This window comes from Thermobia domestica, chromosome 12 (genome assembly GCF_964235325.1).
Source record: "Thermobia domestica chromosome 12, izTheDome1.hap1.1, whole genome shotgun sequence".
NCBI lineage: Eukaryota > Metazoa > Arthropoda > Insecta > Zygentoma > Lepismatidae > Thermobia > Thermobia domestica.
In genome coordinates, this window is record NC_137465.1 from 76,752,137 (window position 1) to 76,777,892 (window position 25,756).

Below are 25,756 nucleotides of genomic sequence, written 5' to 3' on the forward strand. Positions count from 1 at the left end.
CTCCTTTGGTTATAGCAATATCCAGTATTAGCAAAGGGGATTTCCCTCTCAACTCCTTTGTAATTCGTACATTGTCAACAGATGTAGACACGAAGCGTCAACAACATTTAATACACAACGACTGTCGTAACCAGTGGCGTATTTATTGGGGTCGCTTCCGGGCTTAAGCCCCCCCGAAATATTATTTACTATATTAAAGTAAATGAAATATCTTCGAGAATTTTCACATTTCCAGGACTAAAGTTAGCAAAGCCCCCCCCCCCCCTGAAATAAAATCGCAAATACACCCTGGTCGTAACCATAATATAGCTCATGATATCAGCATGTTTACGGAATAGATTAAATTTTGTTTGCCAGTTAACATGGAACATTGAAAGATTTTACAAGTGATTTGAAAATTTCTATTGTTTTATTCATTATAAACATACGATGAATTAATATTTTACTTATAGTTACAAATGCCTACTTTATTGGTTGAAAAAAAAGAGATGTGTGATTCGAACAGGAATCGAACCCGGGACACTTTACACAAGAGTTATAGATTTTACTCCTCTGCCACACCGTCAATTCGCGAGTAGAAAACTTTAAGACGGTTTTTCTTCGTTATTTTTGGCCATGGCGCTCTTCAGTTTGTAATATTAACTCTTTAAATGTGCACTACAACCTTCCCCCCCCCCCCCCAAAAAAAAGGCTCCGAAGTTTACTTACCAAACTCTGCCTTCTCCTTGTCAGTATTACGGGGTCCACTGTCAGAGCTTGTCCGGAAGAAGCACTGGGTGAAAGATAACGTGTTAAGTATGAAGCGTTTAAGAGCAATCCTTCAAACACTACTGAAGGGGGATTTCTAACTTAATTTCATACATATACCTTAAAATAAAAGATTTCGACTAAAATTGCCACTTTAAAAACTTCATTTCAGAGAATGACTATGAGAAACGATAAGGTCACTGTAAAATACATTATAAAACACACACACTCAAGACTCTATCTACCTTCAAAATGACATTTCCAAAAGTTTAGACGCAACTAAATAGGTTTTTTAGACCTGAAAAAGTTAACCATTCTGAAGTTCATGCAAATATTTAATCTTTCTTCCGAAATAAACTCTTTCAAGTCACCTCCGACTGGGATTTCTCCTTGAAGTGAAAACTGTTCCTTCGTGATTATAAGGTTCACGTACGCCTTTTCGACGCAAACGATCCAGTTCGGATTCCCGGTGAGAGCGCATGTGTATCGGAACCCACATTAAGCTGTAGATCTGCGTCTCATATAGTCTCAGTGCTCAAAGAGACGACAAACTCAAGATCAGCCATCAAACTGAAAACTTATTTACGTCGCCTTTTCACCCTCATCAAGGAGTATTAAGCGCTTTTTTTAAAAAAATATTACATTTACAATCAAACAAATTAACTTGGAGTGCTGTCTTTAAAAAATATTTAATTTTAATTTCACATATATATTAGACAACTTCGCATAAAATCATACTTGTAGATCTTCATATTGACCAACACTTTTTTTAATCGCCAATTGATATATATATTTTATATTATATTAATTATTTCAACTACATTTACGTATAACTTGCAGTGCATATGTAGAGTAAACAAAAAAAGCAATCCTATTATGGTCATTTTTATGCAACAAAACATTGAATGGTGATTTTAAAATATTCTGCATTCAATTAGAAGAAATTTTCGATAAAATAATTTTGATACTTTCATACTTGTTTATGTAGTAATGTAACGATTTATCACAGCATTGTGTACAAAAGGAATTAGCAAACGTAGTTACTTTTTCTAGAATATTTAAATTAATTTGTTTTGCAAAATTATACAACAAATATAGTTAGCACTAAATGATGCATAATAAATAGGAAAGTAATGTTTTATTAAAATTGCGGGCATGTTGACTAAACTTTTATTAAAGTTTCATTTTCAGGTCGGGACAATTAAGTTCCTTCTTTTTATTGAAATCTTGCTAATTGTAATATTTGATAAATATAAAAGTTTGAATTATACTTTATGCACACATTCAAATTGAATAGCATTAAATTAGTAATATTGAGAAATATTTTTTAGATTAAAAGAGACTGTTGAGTTGAGTTTAACGTCCCGTTGAGCAGCGAGACTATATAAGATGTGGACCTACTGATTAACGTGAAATCCGAACCACATGAGCTCCCAAAGGGAATCGAACCCGGGGCTCCCACGCTGGATTAAAAGAGAGCTGTTTAAAAAATATCACTAACAAAATGTGAACATAATAATAAATAAAAAAAACTAGTATGCAGGATTTGAACTGCTGATCATCACCAAACGTGAACATTTAGTGAGTGTACACTAATTGATTTCTCCACGCTTGCTAGTTTATTAAATACATCTCAATAACACATATAAACAAATTATACGAAAAGGGGTGGTTGCTTCATTTTTTATTTTAGTTAAATGGTTTTCTGAACACAATTAGCACTGTCGTCTTGTCAATGTTTTGTTAAAATTTGCATCCTAAGGGGGAAATGGAATTTTAAAATTTAACCTATAAATAAAGGATCTCAAAAGTCCCTCATGTTATATAGATGAAGTTTGATATATAAACTCATCACTAAAATAAATGGTTCGGTGTAATCGAGTTTTCGAATCTTCAGCATCTACAGGAAAAGGTATAAAGGTAATTTATATAATACTTTCTCAACATATGAATCGAAGTTTTCTGTCTCCTCATCACAGGTAAACGCTGAACTATGTAAAACGAATTTTTGAAAATCAGAATCACTTGGCTAGAGTTGAGTTGATTTTGAGTTTAAAGTCCCTTTCTACAGCGAGGCTATATGAGACGCGACCTACTGATTAACGTGGAATCCGAACCACATGAGCTCCTTCCGGGAATCGAACCCATGTCTACCACGCCAAATCATTTGGCTAGAGTCGTGATTTCACCACCTCACTGTCGCCAAAATATATATCCTAAAGCAGAAGGAGATTCAAAATACATGATAAAATAGTGTATCCTGCAAGTCCGTCATTAGGGACTTGAATCTACTTATATAAATTCGTCAATGAAGTAAGTGAAGACTTATTCCAGCGTTTAGGATAGCTTGGCTTCTAAAAAGGAGAAAGGGCAATTTGTAAAAATTAAGTTGGTGTTGATTGCCTCATCACCACGTACTGATGATTTCAGGGGGTAGCAGAGGGGCACATTTTCTCTTGGGACCAATGAAATTCTTACCACTCCCGTCCAAACTTCCGAAGAAACCAGTACTTTTGCAATGCTACTTTAACCCTGTATATTGAAATTCTCCCTCGGGAGAAATAGTTTGTACTCATCACGGATAATGACTGAATCGTTTGGAATTAAACTTCGAAGATAGTCGAATCAGGTTTTTTTTTCTTTTCTTTTTTTTTTTTTTTTTACCATATTGCTTTCATTAGAATCGGTATCCTAAGGAAGAAATCGGCTCCAAATTTGTGATAAAAATATAGTATCTTCCGAAACTCTTAAAATAGGCAGATTAAATTTTGTTTATAAACTCCTTTTGAAAAGTAAGATGACACTTGTCCCAATAAAAAGTATGATTCACATGCGAAATTCTTGGCGATCCTTTGTATAGCCATGGTTTAGCCCCTTCGTGATAAAAACGGAAGTATTGTTTTATTAAAATTAATGATATGTTGATTAAGTTTTATTAAAGTTTCATTTTCGCAATGAAACTTTATGACAATGAAGCTGCTACTTTTGATAAAACTCTTGATAATTTTAACACGTCTAATGGCAAAAATTTGAATTGTTTGCCCATATTTAAATTACTAACATAAAAGAATAATATCAAATACCTTTTATTAATAGAAGAGAGGTGTATAACAAAATCTCGCGAACAAACTTTTAAAAATACTGTAGGCACGGAGCTGGAACTAATGATCATCGAAAAAAAAAAAAAGGCACTAAATCATGCTTTAACAAATCACCCTACTACTTGTTGGAAAACACTATAACGAATAGAGAGAACAAGCGTTTCTTAAAAAAAAAAGAAAAGAAAAAAAGACTATCGGGTATGTGTTTGTACTGATGGTTATGGAAAAATAAAGAATAAAGAGCAAGTGCTAAGTAACTACTCTACAAAGGTAAGTTAAGAGCGAACTACTTGCAGACGCATATAAGGAAACCACTAACACAAAATGCATGATCGTTTAACATATTTTCTAGCTTATTTCTATTTATTCCTTTGTTTACGTGTAAAATGCTTAATATCATTATTAGAGCTATTCCATATGTATAGTAACTAACATTATGACAGATATACTTTGCATTTTTAACAATTTCTGAACATGAATCTTTGAACCTTATGCGCTCTGAAAGGAGATTCAAGTAGAGATCTTAAAGATAAAACATGTCTAAAATTTCAAAAATGAACTTGACTCCGTCGTGTACTGAATGTGCCAGTTTTCAGTTAAATATCAATTCACGCATAGTGTATCATGCCCATGTCATTCCCCTGCCATGATCCGTCCGTGTCACTGCCGTGGCCATTGTCACATATCATGCCGTTCTGTGGCGTGACACTATTTCTTTCTACACCCTTTCCCTTGGTTCGGATCAACTTCGTGTCCCTTCGTGTGCTACGAAGAAAATCGAAGGATCCCGGCCGAACAGTTTCTCTTCAAGCTATCGAGTAAGAGTGATTGAATTATGTAATTGTATTTTATTTATTTATTTACTAAACAAATTTCCGATATAGCAAAAATACCATTATTTTTGCAAAATGTTTATTATTTTCATGAAACAAAGAGAATTTTCTACTTGGCTTTAAAACTATCCTTATTAATTTTTAATCGACATCTAATAGTTTACGTTCATTTTTCTGCCTATTACCTGCATATTACTTGCAGAAACTATGCGGAGTAAATGTTTTTTTTTAGTTACTGTTTTATGAAAGCTTAACCATATGTTAATTAAAATTCCACTATTTGTAAGTTTCTCATTTCGGTTATGAAAATGATTATAAATGAAGCTTCCGCTTTTTATAAAATTCTTGACAGTTTTAATGTTTTAAAGACATAATTCTAAATTATTTGGAAATATTCAAATAAACTAGAATGAAGAGAATAATACTAAAAAGCATTATTAGAAAAAAAAAAACATTGTTCCTTAAGGAAGTCACAGAATCAAGCTTCTCTAAAAAAAAAAAAAAAAAAAAAAAAAAAAAAAAAAAACTTACTATAGGGTATGGGATTCGAAGTGATGATCGTGGAAAAATAAAGTATGTAAAGAAGAAGCTTTAACCGACTACTCTACAAAGGCACGGTACGGATGGCACCTTGGTAGACGTATGTACCGAAACCACTAACACAAAATGCCTGATCGCTTCGCACATTTTGTAGCTTATTTCTATTTAGTCGTTTGTTTAAATGTAAAATGCTTAATAGCAATGATTGTTAGAGCTGTGCCACATGTATAGTAACTAACCTTATGACAGATTTACGTTGTATTTCTAACAAAGCATAAAATTCCCTCCCTCATTGTAAATTTCGCTGCGCGTTTGCCACGTTTACGAAAATGAAACTTAGAATTTTTCGATGAAAGTTTCGGAGATTTCTTTTTTTAATTATAACTTGCTTATTTCTTAATTTTTTATTGAAATATTTTTTGGAAATGTGTGTTTTGTTTTTCTGCTTACTTCAAAGAAGAAATGTGACATTTTCTATCACAAGAATAAGAGTTATTTGTATTTATGTAATTTCTAAAGACATGCGACAACAATTTTGGACACAAGTGTACATGGAACCGAAGCATCTGTATCCTACTGTCATCCATGGAGGCGGTATTGTGCTCTTCTGGGGGTGTATGAGTGCAGTTGGAGTAGGAAATTTGGATTTTATCGAAGGTACAAAGGAACAACACGTTTACTTAAACATTCTGAAACAGAATCTCAAAAACAGTACAAAGAAACTGAATATGGGAGCCTCTTTTATATTCCAGCAAGATAACGACATTAACATATTGTACGAAAAGTGAAAGAGTGGTTGTCGTATAATGAACCGAAACAACTTCATACTCTTCCACAATCTCCTGACTGTAATCCTATTGAGCATCTGTGGGATGAATTTGGAATGTGCATTAGGAAACAATATTAGAAACAAGAACTAGTTGAAAAATGCATTATGTGAAACATGGAGGAACACCTCCCCTCTAACTACATCAAAATTGGTCACTGCAATGCAGAAACGAATGCGAGTACTTAAGGCCAAAGGAAGCCAAACTGATCACTAACTGCGGTCGAAATGCAAAGAGGTGCCCTTATTTATGTGCATTCCTTTATGTGTACGGAAACTTTTCTGACTTGTAATATGGTCAGTATTTCAAGTATATTTGATTTCCTTCTAATTATAGATTCCAAATGTTTTATTTTCTTATGTATATGCTTATTATGGAGTTCCTTATAGAAAACTCATAGAAATTGTCATTTTCTTTCTGTACTTTGTAAGATATATATTACAATACATAACCGGAAAACATCTGTACGAAAACTTTTTTGACCCACTGTGTATATATATATTCTATACCTGTGTAACTTCTTATTTTTGAATAGTTTCAGAAGTTGTCAATCACTTAGTGTAATACATGCACTATAAAACTGTACAACAAGAATAACTGAAAAGTTACAAAATATAAACAAATAAAATCGCGCATTGGGATTCGAACCAGGTTCAAAAGTATTCAATACCACAAAAAGAAACAACACACATGTCTATCGAAACAACTATAAAGCGTTTCTCTAGTTGTATGGATAGATAATGAACATTTTAACAACCCTCCTTTTTCAACTATTTTTGTAGTCGAAAAGCGTGTGTTTTACCTACAACCAAGTTTTCTGCATTTCCGCGACTAGCTGTGTTCGGAAGTTGTATTGCCATACTGAAAATTTTAAGGGATTAGAAAAATTCAGGCGTGCAGTTATATTTTGGAGAAATGTACACTCACGTCCAAAATTATTGTCGCATGTCTATAAATATGTTGTTGTAGGAATATAATTTGATAACGAATTCGCCCGGTATTTCTTATAATATTAGTATGTGTATAATCGGCAAAGACATATATGTGGCAAATTTCATATCAAAAGAGAAGTAAATAATTATAATAAAACGAAAATAAAATGTTCATGCCCATTAGCAACATTTTGTTTTGCTCATTATAATTTTCGTATTTATAATTCTTTTCCTATGAAATTTACCACACCCGATTATACACATAGTATCAGTATTAAAAGTACCCTGCAGAATCATTATCAAATTATATTCTTACAAGAAGACAGTTATAGATATGCGACAATAATTTTGGACATGAGTGTACATACATAAATTTGTTTTCAGTCTCATAGTGACTTCTTCCTTTCATATGTGAGGAAACTTCCATTTTGTGACTAGTTACAGAAAGTTTCAGGGTAGGTGTGTAATTTCTTCCTTTGTGCAGGAATTTTTAGTAGATAAATGTTCCATAATTTTATAATAAAACACGTTGAATGTGTTTTAATATTATTAATTTTTGTAGTTGATAGGGAAAAACACATTTCGTGTGTATCACGTTGTCATGTTTTCTTGGTCTTATTTTTCCACCAACGTGGAAAAGTCTGTGTGTTTAATTACATATTAGGAAAAAATTCACCTATCGTTCTGGAAAACCGGAAATTCTTTCTTGTAATTTGTGTTGTCGCCATTTTGCTGCTGCTACACGTATACACTATACACATTGTATATACTAATGTTACAACTATTTCATTTTTATAATTTAAAATTTAAATTAATTTCACATTATACCATGCAGATTTAATTTCGATGGTTGTTTCAACACATTTTCACTTTTCTTCTCTAGGGACAGTACAGTCTAGCACGAGCCCAACAGTCTTTCAAATCTTTAGTTCAAATACATGAGAAAAATGGTAAGTATTGTGTATTGAATAGGTGTGTACAACCTGTGAAAAATATAAAATGTATGTAAAAAGTTCTTAAAAATTTTGGTTGGAAGCATGGTAGAACTAAGAGAAGGTAAACCCACGCGCAGCCTCTTCGTTCGCGTGACGTCACCTTCGACACCAAATCACTGGCCCTCCGAACAAGATAATATTCTCGCGCCCTCTCAGTTGACAGGTTGCTAGTTGTATTTTTGTTGATTTTCTACGTTTTCTTTGTTTTTAATGACATTTTCTATGTGTAAATATTATTGTATATTTTGTACTGGACATATTGTATAAATAGAACTCATCTATTTGTTACATTGACTTTGAAATCTTTAACAATGCCCTCACGCGTTGTGTACGGCTGTAAAATGAACACATGGAATAGAAAAGTTGGTAAAGAGAATGTCAAGTTCCATTCATTTCCAAAGCAGGAGGATTGTAAATTGTAAAAGCAATTGTAAAAGAATAAGGGCCTAATTTTATCATCTTCCAAGAAGTCCGTAGGTCCACACCCTGTTTTTATGCCAGCCATAGTTTTATGAATTTTACCAAATGAATGAATATACTGTATACAGTAACATAACGTGTTCTTTGCTAATACCACTTTAAATACTGCTTTTGTAATAATATTTTTGGCATTAATTTGCTTATTGTGCATTGCCCTATATAAAAGAACAAGTCCTGACAGACTGATTGATCAAAGCCCAGGCCAAACCACTTAAGTTAGAAACTTGAAATTTGACAGGGCATAGTTAACACTAAAAAAAGATATATTTTTTTAAATGAAATTTGAAGAGGAAGGAGAGAAAGAGGAGTGGAAATTATCATCTTAAAATCTCCATATCTTGGAATCCTTGAATGTTAAAGACACTAAGTTTGGTATATGAACTTCTCATTTAAAATAATTATACAAATCTTTTTAGCGTTTTGTGATATTTGGCCTAGACGGAAAGAAAAAGAAGTGAGAATTAGAAAGGGGTGGTAATTACAATTATTATAATAAGATGTCCATATCTCGGAATCTCTTAAGCTTAGACACATGAAATTCGGTAGTTGGACTTATCATTTAAAATAATTAGATATGTATGTAATCGTTTTTTAATATATATATTTGCCCTAGAAGGGAACAAACCAGGGTGAAGTTACAATTGTTATAATTGGAAAGTCATATCTCCAAACCCCTTAAAGTTATTGGCATGAAAATTGGTGTTTAGGTTTTTAATTTAAAATAATTAAATTTAAAACAATTAAAAGACATGTTTATGCGTTTTCTAATGTTTCCTTAGAAAAAAGGAGAACAAAGGGGGTTGGAGTTGTAATTGGTAAATAAAATGGCCTTATGCCGAAATCCATTAAGCGTAGAAACATCTTAATTAATTATGTATTTCAGAGTTGTTTTTTTTTTAATACCGTTAAAAGGGAAAAGAGAGGGGAAGAAAAACTACTGGTTGCAATTGTTATAATAAGATAGCCATATCTCAAAATCCCTTAAGATTAAGGGATATAAGAAGTGAAAGGCCGTGGGAAAAGCAAATGCAGGGGTCTAGAGGCGAAGTTCCCAGATAATCAAAGGCTAGTTATTCAATAAATAATCTGCATGAGGCTAGACTTCACACACCGATTTCTGGGTATTGGTTTTTGAAGTCCTAAGTTAATCACGTAACTTTAATTCATGTGTGTTTATTTTCTAATATTCAGTAGTGATTTATAAGAGAGTATTTTGTAATAAAAATTTATATTTAGATTCATATGATTCTTCATCATTTATATCAACTTCATTTTCTTTATCAGTGTACTAGAAGATAATTTATTCGAATATTTTCATAGCTGTGGCTTTTGTTATGTAATAATTTCATTATGCAACTCCCTTTAATATGCTACATGTTTCATCTTTTTTAATAATCTTATTATTTCTAAAATTATTTTAGACCAAGCAGGGAAAAAGAAAGAAATATAGTCCATTCTTTTCCGTTTATTTCAGCTGTTATTTGTACATTTCATTCTGATGAAGAATCACATTACAAAAGTATGCAGGAAAAGTTGCTCTTGACAAGGAAATTAAATTAAGATAGTTTAGAAAACATTTTTTCTTATATCAGAGGCATGGATTCAAGCAACGACCATCCGGAGTCTATAGGATTTAAGTACAGACTAAGAGGATATATAATGGAAAGAATTCTGCCGTTTTATTTACCCACGGAAAAAAAAAATGTCAATTTATTGAAGAATCTTCTACGCAGCAGGAAACAGTAAGATCTGCATTAATTGAACATATATATATATATATATATATATACTTGAAAAAAATCCGTACTGCAAGTGCATGATGAATTATATACAACAGTGCAACTGTTGATACAGAAGATGAAAATGAAAATGAAGGTCAAATGTGTTCATTAAATACGCATGACCTTAAAGAACAAAGTTTTGAATTTATAGCTGGACGGGTAGGTTTCAAATTTAAAATCAAATATTCACAGCTCCCTGTCAAACCTCTTCAGGGACTGCAATACAAATGGACACAATTAATTTCAAAAAGAGGACTGACATTTCTATCAAAGGAATGTCTAGACACAGTCAGAGTAGCTAACAAATCTTGAATATCACAGAGAATTTATCCGCAAAGGAAAGAGTATCATCAGGATATTAACGTTATCATGAAAAATAAATTTGGTAATAAGTGTGAACCGAAAGTTTTAACATATTTTATCCGGCTTAAAACGTGCATAGTAATAAATGAACTAAACAAGCAACTGAAAAGTTCTTCCTCCAAAAGAATATTTTACAAAAAATTGAAGAAAGTGGTGAAGTGAGAGAATTAAGAGGTCAGTATTTAAAAAAAAAAAAAAAAAAAAATCCGATTCGCAAATGCAAGTGGATTTGTTCTACTGGGGATACCATTTAAGAAAAAAAAAAAAAAAAAAACACCACGGACAATACTTCAGAGGTTGGGATAGGTGCTGATTGCCACGGGTGCTGACTGCCACAGCCAATTATTGGTGCTGACTGCCACGACTGTCGCTGATTGCAAATATGAAGGTGCTGACTGCCACGAGCCTGGGAGAAACTGTATTTGGAAAGAGAGGAATTAATCCCTCATACTAAATTTATGATTATTAATTAATTTAGTAGAGATTAATTTAGTAATCATCACAGCAAATCTATGTGGCATCCTATAAGTTATAAAGTTCCTCACTAAGTGGAACGACATACACTTGGATGTTAGGGATTGTCTTTTCTGTTATATGTACAATTTGCATATTTCATTGTTTATATTAATTGTTTTATTGTATTATTTAATGGATTATGATGGTCTGAAGCCAGCTGACAAGGGAAGTTTGGGAGAAGCACTCGCCTGCAGAGAAATAAGCATGTCATTTGAAGGACCAATTCATGCTGATTACAACAGGTAATAAAACTCCTGTATGTTGAGAACTGTTCGAAATATTCAGCTTGGAAATTTATGTGAGAAAATGAGTGGATGCACGTTTCAATGCGTTAAGTATTCTCACCCATGGCGAAGCCTGATGGTTTGAACTTGCTATTGCTTGATCACTGGGGTCCATTCACAGACAAATTGTCCATTACAAGTTGCATGACGGAAGGCAAAGACCTAATGGTTGAGAAGATACCAAAGAATTGCACACAATTTGTGCAACCATTTGATGTGTTTTGATTCCGATCAATCAAAGATTATGGCAAGAGATTTGTACATAGTATGAATCTTCTTCATCTGAACGTTATAATGTATCAACGAAACAATCAAATAAAGTTCGTGACCATACGAATCACTTCCGATCACCGCGATACATTGGATTGTTTCAGTTTGCGTTCTGCAAGGCAGGTTACGAACAAATAATAGGCCTATAACTTTTGAATCACTTGTCGAATTTGCTTTTTGCTTTGGTTCTGCGAACTGTTTCCTTGACGGATGCAACGCAATTGCACATATAAAATGTTCATGGTGCAAGGAATCTTTTGCCTGCGTCATTTCTTCATAAAACAGAAGAACAACAGTGATCAATTTTCATCTCTAACCTATGATTATTGTGAACAATGTAGTGACTAATTGTATCTAACAAACCCGTTAGTTATTGTGAAACCCTTTTTTTTCTGTTACTTCCGATAGCTTTCAATTCGCATGTCAATATTCGTTACTAATTATGTTGTACTTAACGCGTATAAATGCGCATATCCTCATTTTCTCATATAAACTTCCAAGTTGAATATCTCGAACCGTTCTCAACCGTACAGGAATTTTATTAGTTTGTAATCAACATGAATTGGGGCTTCAAATGGCATGCTTAGTTTCTCTGCAGGCGAGTGCTTTCTCCTGAACTTCCCTTGTGAGGTACAGCCAACAGTGCTTTTTTGATGGAACTTTCAAGAGCTGCTCGAAACTATTTGCACAGCTGTACACAGTTCATGCTGACATAGGGAGTTCAAGTGAGAATACATAAATCGTACCAATTTTGTACGCACCGCTCCCTGACAAAACTGAAAGTACACTCATGTCCAAAATTATTGTCGCATATCTGTAACTGTCTTCTTGTAAGAATATAATTTGATTATTTTGCATAGTACTTTTAATACTTATATTATGTTATAATCAGGAAATTTATATTTGTGATAAATTTCATAGGAAAAGAATTATAAATACGAAAATCATAATGAGTAAAATAAAATGTAACTAAATGGACAAGAAAATTTTATTTTCGTTTTATTGTTTTTATTTACTGCTCTTTTGACGTGAAATTTACCACATACTTGTCTTTGCCGATTATACACATACTAACATTATAAGAAATACCGGGCGAATTCGTTATCAAATTATATTACTAGAATAACATATTTATAATCATGTGAGAATAATTTCGGACATGAGTGTACATACAGAGACCTGTTTACCTTTGTTGGGTGTTGGTCTGAACAACACAATCCTAAGGATCATCTAGTTTCTTTCATGCTTCTTGGCGTCCGGTAATGTTACGTCTAGCAACTTTCTCTCAGGCTCGTGGCAGTCAGCACGCCATCGTAGCAGTGAGCACCTTGATATTAGCAATCAGCGCTAGTCGTGGCAAGCAGCACCAATAATTGGCTGTGGCAGTCAGCACCCCACCAGAGGTTGTCGGGTAACTTGTTTATATAGAGAGGTGAAAGTTTGATTCTTTATTGAAATACTTGACTTACCCTACCTTTCATTCTATGTGCATTTTTAAAAAATAAAATATATTCCCATGGCGGAATAAAATTCCAGTAATATAATAGACATCTAAATTAGAAATAGCAAATAGGCATCTTAAAGTCACGGCAGCAAGCAGACGACAGCGCGACTCCTATCCCGAGCGTGTGTCGAAGGTGACGTCATTGCGCGAGTAGGACGCAAACGCGTTCGCTGATAAGCTTACCTTGTCTTATTTCTACCATGGTTGGAAGTATCCCTAAAAGCTACAATGCTGAAAGTTTAAAAAATTATTTTGGAGAAATCTTAGGAATCAGTAAATTATTAGCAACTTCTTTATCCTGTATTCATGAAGAAAAGCTGACAAAAGACTAAATCTGTCAGTAACGCTTGTAACAATTTCAGTAATGTAACATCACCCTCATCAGACACATTATGCCTGAGCACAACGTGTCTAGCAAAGATCTTACATTACTAAAAATGTTACACAAGTATTATAAATATATTTAGTCCCTTAAACATTTTTGTTTTATTAATACGAGGTGCATAGCAGAAGTATACCATCTTACCATAGTTCAAAAACTAATATAATTTCACGTGAATAAGTGCAATTTTAATATATTACCTGTGAAAGAAGCCTTTTTGATACCGACTTACAATGACGGATTTCATTATATTGGTGCCTAATAAAGATTTTTGTCTATAATTTTTTTTTATTAACATTCATTGCGAGTTCAAGAATGTTTGTGGGACATTCTTTGTTCCAACAAGGAAATTTACAGACTGTTTAAACAGGATGATTCCAATATAAAAACAGATTACTCTTAAGTTTTATAGTATCAAACCGAAATAGGTCACTCCGCAATCTGTGAATCTGAGTGAATAAATTGTTGTGAATGAATTGTGAGTGAGTGTTCATAAATTTGAATAAGATAATGAAAATTATTATTATTATTATTATTATTAGTAGTAGTAGTAGTATTAAATATAATATCAATAAATCCAAAATTTGTTCCTTGGATGTCCTGTCCTGGCAAGTATTAAGACTGTCGAATCTCTTCATTTTACATTTTTACCTTTATATATATATATATATATATATATTAGAAAAAAAAGTAATCGAAACTCCCTCTAATTTAAACCATGTGCCTTGGAAGATTAAGGCACCCATCTGGTGTACAGTCAAGAAAATGATGTGTGGTTGGCATACCGACTTCTACGCAATATTAATTCTTACATTGCAGATCCAAATCTGCAATATATGCAAAATCTTATCTGATCAAGGAGTTTCTCCTTATTCATGTATGAAGTTATTTAGTCACACAACTTCTTCGTCTCCTCTTTTATGGTAGAGACTTCTTCTCTGACAACTGATTTACGACTTCTGTTTCTTTGTTTCAAGTTCCTTTAGTCCCTGTTGTTCTCTTCTTTTAGCGGCCCTGTGATTTTTTTTCTGACATTAGTTTCGTACGGTGTTCGGCTTCCTTGAATCACGCGTATGCATTTCTCATTGATAGTATCATTTGTTTTGGGATAGACAGGGCCTGTATGACACTAGCTACATTGATAGCGTCGTACACTACAAGCTGCGCCACTAAAGAATCCTCTGACAGATTTTGTACTTTTATTTCCTTGTTTACGAAAAAAAAAAAAAAAAAAAACCTCTAAGTCTGCATTACGATGGGAAAGAATTAGCCACATCTTTACTGTCTTGCAGAGAGATACGTCATTTGGTGGCAAGACACTAATCCAAAATTCATTAAGTCTGTGTTCGCTTCTTTTGTAAGACTCCATTTTCTCTCGCACATGTATCTGACCTAGAGCCTTGTATCCTTTGCTTTTCCTGCATCGGACGATGAGACAGTATTACTCTGCACTACAATTTCGAACTTTGCTCTCATTTGTTCAACAGCTTCCTGTGATTGAGCAATGGCGAATAGATTAAGAAACTCCAGTGCTTTTGTAAGAGAATACTTTAGCGAAGACCTCTGCTGCAGCTTGGGAACAAAATGCTGATAGCATTCACGAACTTGTTTACGAAAACACAACATTTCCTTTTCACTAAACTCTGTTCATTTCCTCAGTGCTGATCTAGTTGCATACCCAAGGTCAATTTCCTTGATACGCACTGAATTAACATTGACGTTCCATTTTTCTCCGTAACATCAATCTACTTGATCCCCGTCCTGTTATATATATATATATATATATATATATATATATATATATATATATATATATATATATTATATGATATTGTGATCTTTACTCCATAGGATGGTGATCCAAGTAGAGTAAGCATTACATAAGTAGTCATTGATCGAATATTTCGCCCGAGCGTTAACGACAAAACAAGTTATCACTAGAGTAATACAGTGCTGGAAATTGGTATAAAGGCAGAGGGACATTTGAAAATAGAAGAAGGCAAGAATGCCGAGGATGGAGTAGACTGCACAAAATCAAAGGCATATCGTTTGTTAATACGTCACTGGCACGCGTAGTTTATACAAAAATATAAATTAGACCATTTTCGGGTGGAAATTAGTATAAAGGCACCCATTGTCTTTGGCAAAAAAATAAAAATACAGTGTACGGTACAGAATGGAAAATAGATGTTCATTACTTGATTGACCCTCCTTTCTTCTGAATGAGTTGGAATATACGCTTTGGCATTGTGTTTATGAGATATGTTAGTTGTTGCAGTGGAATAGCTGACCACTCTTCTTGTATCGCTTTTCTCAACTCAGCAACCGTCCCAAATTGCCGACCATTGCGATAAACATTGCGCGCAAAGATTCCCCAGAGGTTTTCTATCGGGTTAAGATCCGGCCTTCTCGCTGGCCACTCCATAACCTTGATGCCCTTACCTTCAAACCACAGTCGGGTTGCTGCTGCCCTGTGGATAGCAGCGTTGTCCTGCTGGAAAATCAGGTTCTGATCGTCTAACTACTCATACATCCGCACCAGTTCTATTTCTAACATCTCTATACGTAGATGAATTCATTTTGGTGTTGAGCCATGCAATGTTGGATATGCCTTTAACACAAAACGCTGCCCAAATCATAACACTTCCTCCGCCAAAATTTCTGCTCATTTGCACTTGCTCCTCTATCCTAAGGTCATGCCAATAGTATTGAAAACCATCCGGACCATCTAAATTGAACTACTTCTCATCACTAAACACAACATGATTCCATTCGAATGTCCACGACATATGTGTTTCCGCAAACTGGAGACGCGCCTGTTTGTGCTTCGCACTAAAGGGGGGTTTACACTTTCGTTCCTTGAATATAAGATGTGGATCTTGATTCAAAATTTGACGCTCTTCTGGATGTGACAGGTAAATTGCAAGCAGCAACAATTTGGGAAGATGATATATTTCCGGCCCTTGCCTTGCGCACTATTAATCGTTTCGCAGCCTCCGAAAGTTTTCGTGTTCTACCATACTTTCCGTTCTTTCCGTATTGTGCGCCCAATCGAACGTAATTATCAATTACACAACTTGAACGATTTAGCTGTTTTTGTAATTTGCCGATTTGACAGGCCCATGTCCTTGTACGCACAGACACGTGCTTGTTCCTCACTGGACAACAACTTTCCACGAGGCATGACCCACACAAGCTCACAGACGTTCGCACCCACACTTCTCTGATCGCACTGTGTTAGCTGATTCTCAAAGTGGCATCAGGAGTAATGCTGAACGTGTAGAGGACGCCAAACAACAAGTAACGGTGGGTGCCTTTATACCAATTTCCACCCGACAATCGTCTCATTTCGCTTTTTGTGTAAACTATGCGTGTCAGTGACATATTAGCAAACGATATGATTTTGATTTTGTACAGTCTACAATGTTACTATGTAAATATATCATCTTTATCCATCCTCGGCATTCTTGCCTCCTTCTATTATCAAATGTCCCTCTGCCTTTATACCAATTTCCAGCACTGTAGCTTCTTTCACCGTTAACCACACATAGGCAAAAATTCAAACAATCTTAAACTTATGAATAGAATAAAACTTCAGCATCATTTGAACTGAAAAAGAACATAAAATAATAGGAATTCGTTTATATCAATATATCCCACCATGCATAACACAATGAACGAATGAAGTGACAATTTCTGGGCCAGAATAACACCAATGGTACGCATAAAACAGTGATTATATATGGTACTGAGCACTATACTTACATCTCTTCAAATGACATGGACAAATTATAACAATAGAAATGTGGATGTCTTCTAATTACAAAAATACAAATGGATATGCAGCACTTTACATTTTTCTATGAATTTTGTTGAGCAGCATATATATATATATATATATATATATATATATATATATATATATATATATATTGCTGGTCTTCAATCGGAGCCTTCGCGCCCAATGTCGGCTACGTCACGCAGCTTCTTCTTTGTCCCCGCTGCTCACGTGAGTCCCACCTCCCAAAGTGACGTAAGCACAGGTAGGACTGTGATTGGCTGCTGTCGATGGACAAGGCCGTCGGCAGCTTCGTCTGCCTCGCTGATATATCCTCGTTGCAAGAACGTACAACGATTAATTACACTATATGTGGAAAAGTATCTGCCTTTAAAATAAAAGGATTAAATTGTCTGAGCTGGGCCCACTAAAAATTAAGGTATTAAAGTATACACTGGCTAAGTCATAGTTCACACAAGCACTTGGGTTAACACTGCACTCAATAATATAAAATATTTATTCAATCCAGAGTTATATGATACATGAATAAATGTTTGTTATAATCATCATAATAATAATAGTTCAAATGCGAATTCACTCGACTAATAACTGTAGAAATGAACATTTAACACATACACTAAACATAATATGAATAAAATGAGAAAACACTTCAAATAATAAATAAACTTCAACTTATAAAACACATCACTTTTGTGACAATTGAAAAATAAAAGTTAAATGTTAAAATGAATATATATATATATATATATATATATATATATATATATATATATATATTATATATATATATATATAAAGTTTGAAAAATAACATTTCACCGTTCACACAGAATTCAATACTTACACAGTTTACTGTCTGCACACACAATAATGTCCAGATTGTCCACCAATCCAATGGAATATCCTCTTCGTTCGTTCATTCTCTTCCCATTGAATGAATACTCGATCACTTAATCTTCTGCACCTATCCTCTTCCCATTGGATAGGGCTAGGTCCAACGATGGAAGTTCTTGACGTTCTCTGCATTCCTCTCTGTTCTATCTTAGTTTAGGACTTCCTTTCTTTTCTTTTTTTATATTCGAATGTAGGGCGCCAACGTTTATCTTTACTGTATTGTACTTTATTGAGCAGAGACTGATTAGACATGTGATTTACGTCTCCCTTTTTTCTCTCCTCTTTTTTTTTTTAAAAAAAAAAATCCGCTGCTGCTGCTCCTGCATTCGTGTTAATTAAAATGTGAATGGAATATGTGTTCTTATTGTTTGGACCTACGCGTATTCTTCCTTGTGTTATATTCTTCGTGTATGTATATCCTTTACGTGTTATAAGTGATTATTACAATAAGAGTAAATTAGCGTAACCATGGTTAAAAGGAAGTTGACTGGGGTGGGTTAACAAAAGAAATGTAAATATTTCTTTATACTCGAGCAAAATGTGTACATACTCTAATAACTTCTAATATCTCTATAAATTCAATCTTACTTCTTCAAAACACTACTGGGAGTATTTCTCTAATAGATTAAACAATTTTCGCTCATCTAAGTAACCGTGTCGCACATTCCACAAAACAGTCATCAATAAAGCTAGAATGCACTTTCACTTTTTGTTCTACGATGTTTACACTGCACAACTTATCTTCCTTACTTCCTCTTCTTCTTAAACCATGCAATCTTCGTTTGCTTCCTTTTCTGCTCTCTCTAGAATATCGCTGAATTGTTCTTCGTTCACATGCTTCTTTAGAAGTTCAAGCCATTTCTTCCTAGTGGCTGGTGTTGGTCTCCACAACTTCATTCTTGAAACATACTGAAATCCAACGTATTTACCACTTTGTGGATTTACTACTTCAGATACGTTTTCACCAACTTTCTTCCACAATAACTACGGGCCACGGTACACTTCACACAGTTTCGCTATGCGTTTGTCCACTAGGCTACTGATGTTATATTGATGTAAGAAAACTAAATCACCTTCACACAAAGTTCTTGTGGCTCTTTGAGGAGCGTTTAATTTTTCATTACGTTGCTGAATAATTTTCTTTCGTCGTAAATCAGCCATGATCAATTTTCCATTCCAATCTGTGCCTTCCCTTTCGTCAGTCACTTCGTTATTCTGCACAATACCAAAATGTGATTATGTAAACTCTTCCGGTTGGATCAGTAGCGTAGCCAGGATGTGTGTTTGGGGGGGGCCCAAGTGCTGTTATAGGTGCATATAGAAAAATTACAAACAAAAAAATTTATAAACATAAAAATATATAAAAAATTACAAACATCAAAGTACCAAAGTACATTGTCGGACCTCTTTGGGGGGGGCCCGGCCCCTCCGGGCCCCCCCCTTCCCTACGCCACTGGGTTGGATGTTAAGATCTAACTCTGCTGGCGCTATTCCCGAACTGGTACTAATAGTATAATTTAACAACAAACAAGTTTGCACAATATATTCTGGCCATGAAGAATGAGAATCGCGACACAACACACGCAGAATTCTTTCTAAGTCAGCATGGAATCTTTCAATAATATTTCCTTGAGCGTGGTAATTCGTAGTATAATGTATCTTGATATTATAAGCTCCCATGGCTTGCACAAATTCTTTGCTAATAAATTGCGGTCCATTATCTACCAAGATGTTCATGAAAATACCAAGATGAAGCATGTACGATTCAGTAAGACATTTCGCTACACTTGCACTTGTTGCACGGCGAAGCGGATATGTCACTAAGTAACGAGAGTACACGTCATACACTGTTAACAAGTAAGTTTCGCCATGTTTACCTCGAGGAAGAGGGCCTACTAAATCTGCTGAGACTAGATAACGAACATTCCTCGCTGGCACAGATTATATTAGACACTTTACAGGATGATGATAGACCTTCGTTCTCATGCAGACCTCACAATCACGAATGTACGACTTGATGTCACTGCGCATGGTTTTCCAATGAAACATACGTGAAATAATAATAAGCACTTTCATGAATCCAAAGTGGCCGTAATGATCATGATAGTCAATTAGGATATGTTTCACTAAACATGGGGGTACGCAGAATTTCAATATATCTGGGAAATTAAAATCTCTCACCATCAAAATACCATTTTCCAAAGTGTAATTTTGTTTTCAATTTCTAGCACTACTACGGAAAGAACTTTCATTTGCGTTAATTTCACTTTCACTCGCATTTCCTTGTAGGTAACTAATAATAGGACGGTATTCGTCACATTCCCACTGTAATTTCGCGATTGTAGACGAATCTAAGTTGAACACTTCTGATTGAACAGCCTGAATGGGATTCACATTCACTATTAGGTCTTCCTGAGTTGGTAAGATACGAGATGAACAGTCACTTAACGTGTTAGATTTGCCATTGATGAATTCGATTTCATAATCATAAGATTGCAGTTCAAGGGACCACTGCATAAGTCTTGCATTCCAGTTACGCATGCGTCTTAGTTGTACCAAACCTTTATGATCAGTTCATATGTATATTTTCGATCCTTTCAGCTAAACATGCCACTTACGAATACACCACATAAAAGCAAGACACTCGAGCTGAATAATGGCGTAGTTTCGTTCGTGTTTATTGAGGGTACGGCTCGCGTATTCTAATACACACTTTTCACCATCTATAATTTGATAACACGCACAAGCCAACCCAAGTTTGCTCGCATCACTTTCGAAGTAGAACGGCTTATCGAACTGAGGATGGTGTAATTTCACGGCTTTCGTTAATTCTGATTTTAATAACTCAATTGACTTTTGATGTTCATCTTCCCAATTCCATTTCTTTTCTTTCTTTAAAAGTTCATAAAGGGGTTGAGTGATAACGGCATGACTTTTGATCGTTCTTGAATGCCACTGAACCGCACCAAGAAATGAACGTAACATCTTTAGATTTTTCGGCACTGGTAACTTTTCAATTGCTTCAGCTGATTTCGGATCCTTTCGTATACCTTCTGAAGATACGTAATAGCCTAAATAGTTAATTTCGTTTACGCCAAAAAATGCACTTCACTAAATTTAACGTCATATTCGCATCACTCAACAAACTAAGCATTTCATCTAACTGCTGTAAGAATTTAGGAATTGTTTCACATGCGAGGGCTACGTCGTCCATATACCTTATTAATTTCTCTTGTGGCAACGGGAACACTTTATTCAGGCACAATTGCAATACAGGTGATCCATTTTTCACTCCAAAAACCATACGTGTGTATTCGTATAAGGTATAACAAGAAAGCTAAATATTGCACGGAGTCTTACGTAATACCACACTGTTGATACGGACTGGTAAAATCAAGAGTTCCTAGTACAAGTTTACCACTAAACTTAGCAAAGAGGTCGGATAACTTTTCTACACGAAGAGCTGGATTCTCAATGTGCACGTTCAAAGCTCTACAGTCTATAACTATTCTCATAACTATCTGTTCGGCCTTGTTTCCATTTTGTACTAAAACAAAACAATACACTGAGCAAGGCTATGTGATAATATTTAACACAATACACAATCACGTAACAGTTTCGACACAATAAATGTGTCTTCATCACACTTCCATTCCTTCTGGCTGTTTGGGAATTGGTCACCTGTTCTATACTCTCCGGAGATCAACTTTTAATTAGGCTCCGCCCCTTCGTTAAAAAGTAACACGTGTGTGGTTTTCACTTTCAGTTTTTAGCTGCACACGTGTCCAATTAAAAGTTTACTTTTTTCGCTGGATACATTCTGCCTTTAATTATCCTTATTTCTCTTATCAGTTTGTTCTCTTTCTTTCTTCTTCCTTTTCATTTTTTCTACTTTAAGCAGAATCTTCTCCCACTCGTTTTATTTATCGAGAATCCTGCATTCCAATTCATCACCTTGTCTCCTGCCTTCATAATCTTCGTGGCTTCTTTCCATTTTCTCACCAAAGTTCTCTTCTCTACTTCTATGACCTCTGCTCCTTAACTGCAGGAATAATATGTTAGAACTGTTGGAGAAAAAGCTTAAGAGGATAGCCGAGGCAGTGAGAGGACAGGAAAGTAGGAGAGTAGAAAATGCACAAGAGGTTAAGAGGATGATAGATAGATTAGGAAGAAGAAAGGAGAGCACAGTGTTATTTTGCTTGGATGTTAAGAGTATGTTCCCGAGCCTTAAGAGAAAAGAAATACTGAGAATAATAGAAGAGGAAATGGGTGAAAAGAAAATAGAAAACTGGGACAGTAAGAAGGTAAGAAAAGGATTAGAGGCATTGTGGGAGAATGGATACTGTATAATCAGAGACATGATTGTTAAAATGAAGGAAGGGCGTAATATAGAATCTTGTTTGAGTCCAGTACTAACAGATATAACAATGAATCGATGGGAGAAGGAGACGATACAAAGAGGAGGAGAGAGACTGCTTCTTTTTTGCCGTTATGTAGATGTCTGTTTAGGAGTATGGAAGGGAACGAAAAGGCAGCTGGAGAAATTCATAAGAGACTTAAAAGATGAAAAGAAATGGATTAGACTAGAGAATGAAATAGAAGTAGATAAGAAGATAAACTATTTAGATATGAAAATAAAGAAGTCAGAAGGAGGAGAGTTTTACATCCTGGTACCAGAAAAAGTGTGCAGCGGGAGTGTATTGCCACAGACGAAGTGATGTAGATGAGGGTACAAAGAAGAATTTCATAAAAAGCATGGAGGAAAGAATAGGAGACCTAAACACAAATGAAGAACAGCGGAAAAGGGATTTAAAGAAGTTCTGGACACAACTAAGAAGAAATGGATACAACGAAGAGGATAGGGTGACAAGAAACATAGCAAAGGAGGAAGAAGTCAAGAACAAAAAATGGTTTGGAATAGAAAGTCTAGGCAAAGAAACAGATAAGATAATGCTTCGGAAAGCAGGAATAAGGACGTACAGGAAAGGAGGAAGCAGAATAATTGAACTGGTCAGGAAAACCAAGGGAAAAGCAATAACGGACAAAGACGAAAAGGGGGTAAAATATAAAGTAGGATGCGCAGAGTATAACAAAATTTACACAGGAGAAACAAAGAAGAAAATGGAAGAAAGGATGAAACAGCACAAGGATGATGTAAGATTAAAAAGGGATACCAATGCGACATATAAACATCAGAAAGAGACAAACCACAGAATAGGGTGGTAAGGAGCAGAGGTCATAGAAGTAGAAAAAAGAACTATGGTGAGAAAATGGAAAGAAGCCACAAAGATTATGAAGGCAGGAGACGAGGTGATGAATTGGAATGCAGGATTCTCGATAAATAAAACGAGTGGGAGAAGATTCTGCTTAAAGTAGAAAAAATGAAAAGGAAGAAGAAAGAAAGAGAACAAACTAATAGAAATAAGGATAATTAAAGGCAGAATGTATCCAGCGAAAAAAGTAAACTTTTAATTGGACACGTGTGCAACTAAAAAGTGAAAGTGAAAACCATATAAGTGTTACTTTTTAATGAAGGGGCGGAGCCTAATTAAAAGTTGATCTCCGGAGAGTATATAAGAGGTGACCAACCCCCAAACAGCCAGGAGGAGTGGAAGTCTGATGAAGACACAGTTAGTGTGTCGAAACTGTTACGTGATTGTGTATTTTGTTACATATTATCACAGCCTTGCTCAGTGTATTGTTTTGTTTTAACTATTTTCAGTGCTCCACTCTTCTTCAACACTACGTGCAACGGTAACAGATGATACGATGAACTAGGTCAAATCACACCCCACTTTAATAATTTTCGGATGTTTTCACGCACTCCTTCCTTATATCTGTGCGGAATATCGTAAGGACGAGCAACAATAGGTTCACTTGTATCTATTTCTAGACGGTACTGAAATTTATTACACAGGCCAGGAAAACGAGCGAACACCTTTCTGTGTTTCAACAGCAATTTAAATAATAATTCTTTCTCGTTGTCGTTAAACAGTGTAGCACGAGTAACTGCCTCCCTTATTTCTTCCACGGTAAAGTATAAATTTGGTGGGAAGTCCTCCATTTGGTCACTAGCTTCGTTTTCCTTTACAGTTTTGGCGCACCTACTGCGAAACACATTCACTGTTTTCGCGTAAAACTCATTAAGGTCCTTTATTTCAGACAACACAATAATAAGGGTTACCTCACACTTAATTTCACTAACACTAGCTACACTTACACTTACATTATTTCTCTGTATTAAAGACACCTTACCACTAACTCCTTGAAATTCAATACGCAAGTTACTTCGCTTAAAATCTATAACACTTTTAATTTCTTAAGGAAATTTGCACCAAGTATGACGTCTTCATGCAGCTCTGGAAGTACGAGAAATTCAACTGGCACCTCTACATTTTCAATTCGTACCTGTAAAATATCCTTTCCTTTCACATTTTTCATCTTCCAAGAAAATCACATAAGACAATATGCTCTCCTTTTTGCAAATGTACATTCGTTACACGTTTAGTCAATTCTCAAAAAATGTTATATCGCAATAAACACAATTCCGATCCACTATCTAATAAACAAATTTTGGGTAGTTTATTTAACAAAATTTTCACTCTCATAATATTGCGACCTAATTCACACGTAATTACTTCTTCTTCATTAGTGTTATCTACGTCATCGTCCGCTTGTATATCTTCTTCGTTGCACATGTGTGGAAAAGTAATCCTGTTTACACTACTGAAATCACTCCCCTTTGCAACCAAGTGGGAGGGCGCTACTAGTTTAAAGGCATAGCTCTCTGTGGATAAAATCCACCCTGTTGGTACGTATACTGGCGTTGTTGATTGTTAGCATTATTCACATTGGGATCTCTATTAAACGTTGGAAACATATTACCATTCTGGTTTGAAGTGCTCGGAGGATTTTGTACATTAGCTTGGTTTTCTTGTGTTCTCGCACTCTACGTTTCCCTTCTGTTTTCACTTGCGCTTACGTTCTGTTGCGGATTACCTTGTGAACGATTACGCCCGTTCGCATTACGATTTCTATTAAAATTACCACGTCGCCCCCGTTTATAGAATTTCTTTTTCCAACCTTGCTTGAAATTCGGACGCGAATTCTGATCACTGCTCACTTCACTGTTCGTTTCTGCCTTCACATTATTTACATAACACTGGCACCACTTTGCTATTTCTGCTTATTACGCTGATTATCGTACATATTCGTTATACTTGACAGTCCTTCAATAGACTGCACACTCGCAAGGAACTGGTTAATATTATCAGGCATAGAACCCATCATAGCTAATTGGTACCGCTTGGGCAGGAGAGTAATGATGTGTGACAACGTAATGGTTGGGTTTTTGTATTCTCCCAAAGCTTGGAATTGGCTAAAACGCTCTGTCACAAAATCAACAACACTGTTGTAATGCTTTGGATCGAACGGAATAGAACGTAAATTTCGCAGGCGCGTAGCTTTCACCAACGGATTTTCAAATGCATTCTGAAATTCTACTACAAA

The 25,756-nt window shown here is 35.0% G+C and overlaps 1 protein-coding gene across 1 annotated transcript in view; it reads left to right on the forward strand.

Moving 5' to 3' along the window:
• LOC145666519 (ubiquitin-conjugating enzyme E2 Q2) overlaps window positions 1-25,756 on the forward strand; it is a 361,803-nt gene that overhangs the window by 330,578 nt on the left and 5,469 nt on the right. Inside the window, exon 7 of the mRNA XM_081733809.1 lies at window positions 7,864-7,930. Within this exon, the coding sequence (XP_081589935.1) occupies window positions 7,864-7,930 (67 nt within the window). The remainder of the gene's footprint in view (window positions 1-7,863; window positions 7,931-25,756) is intronic.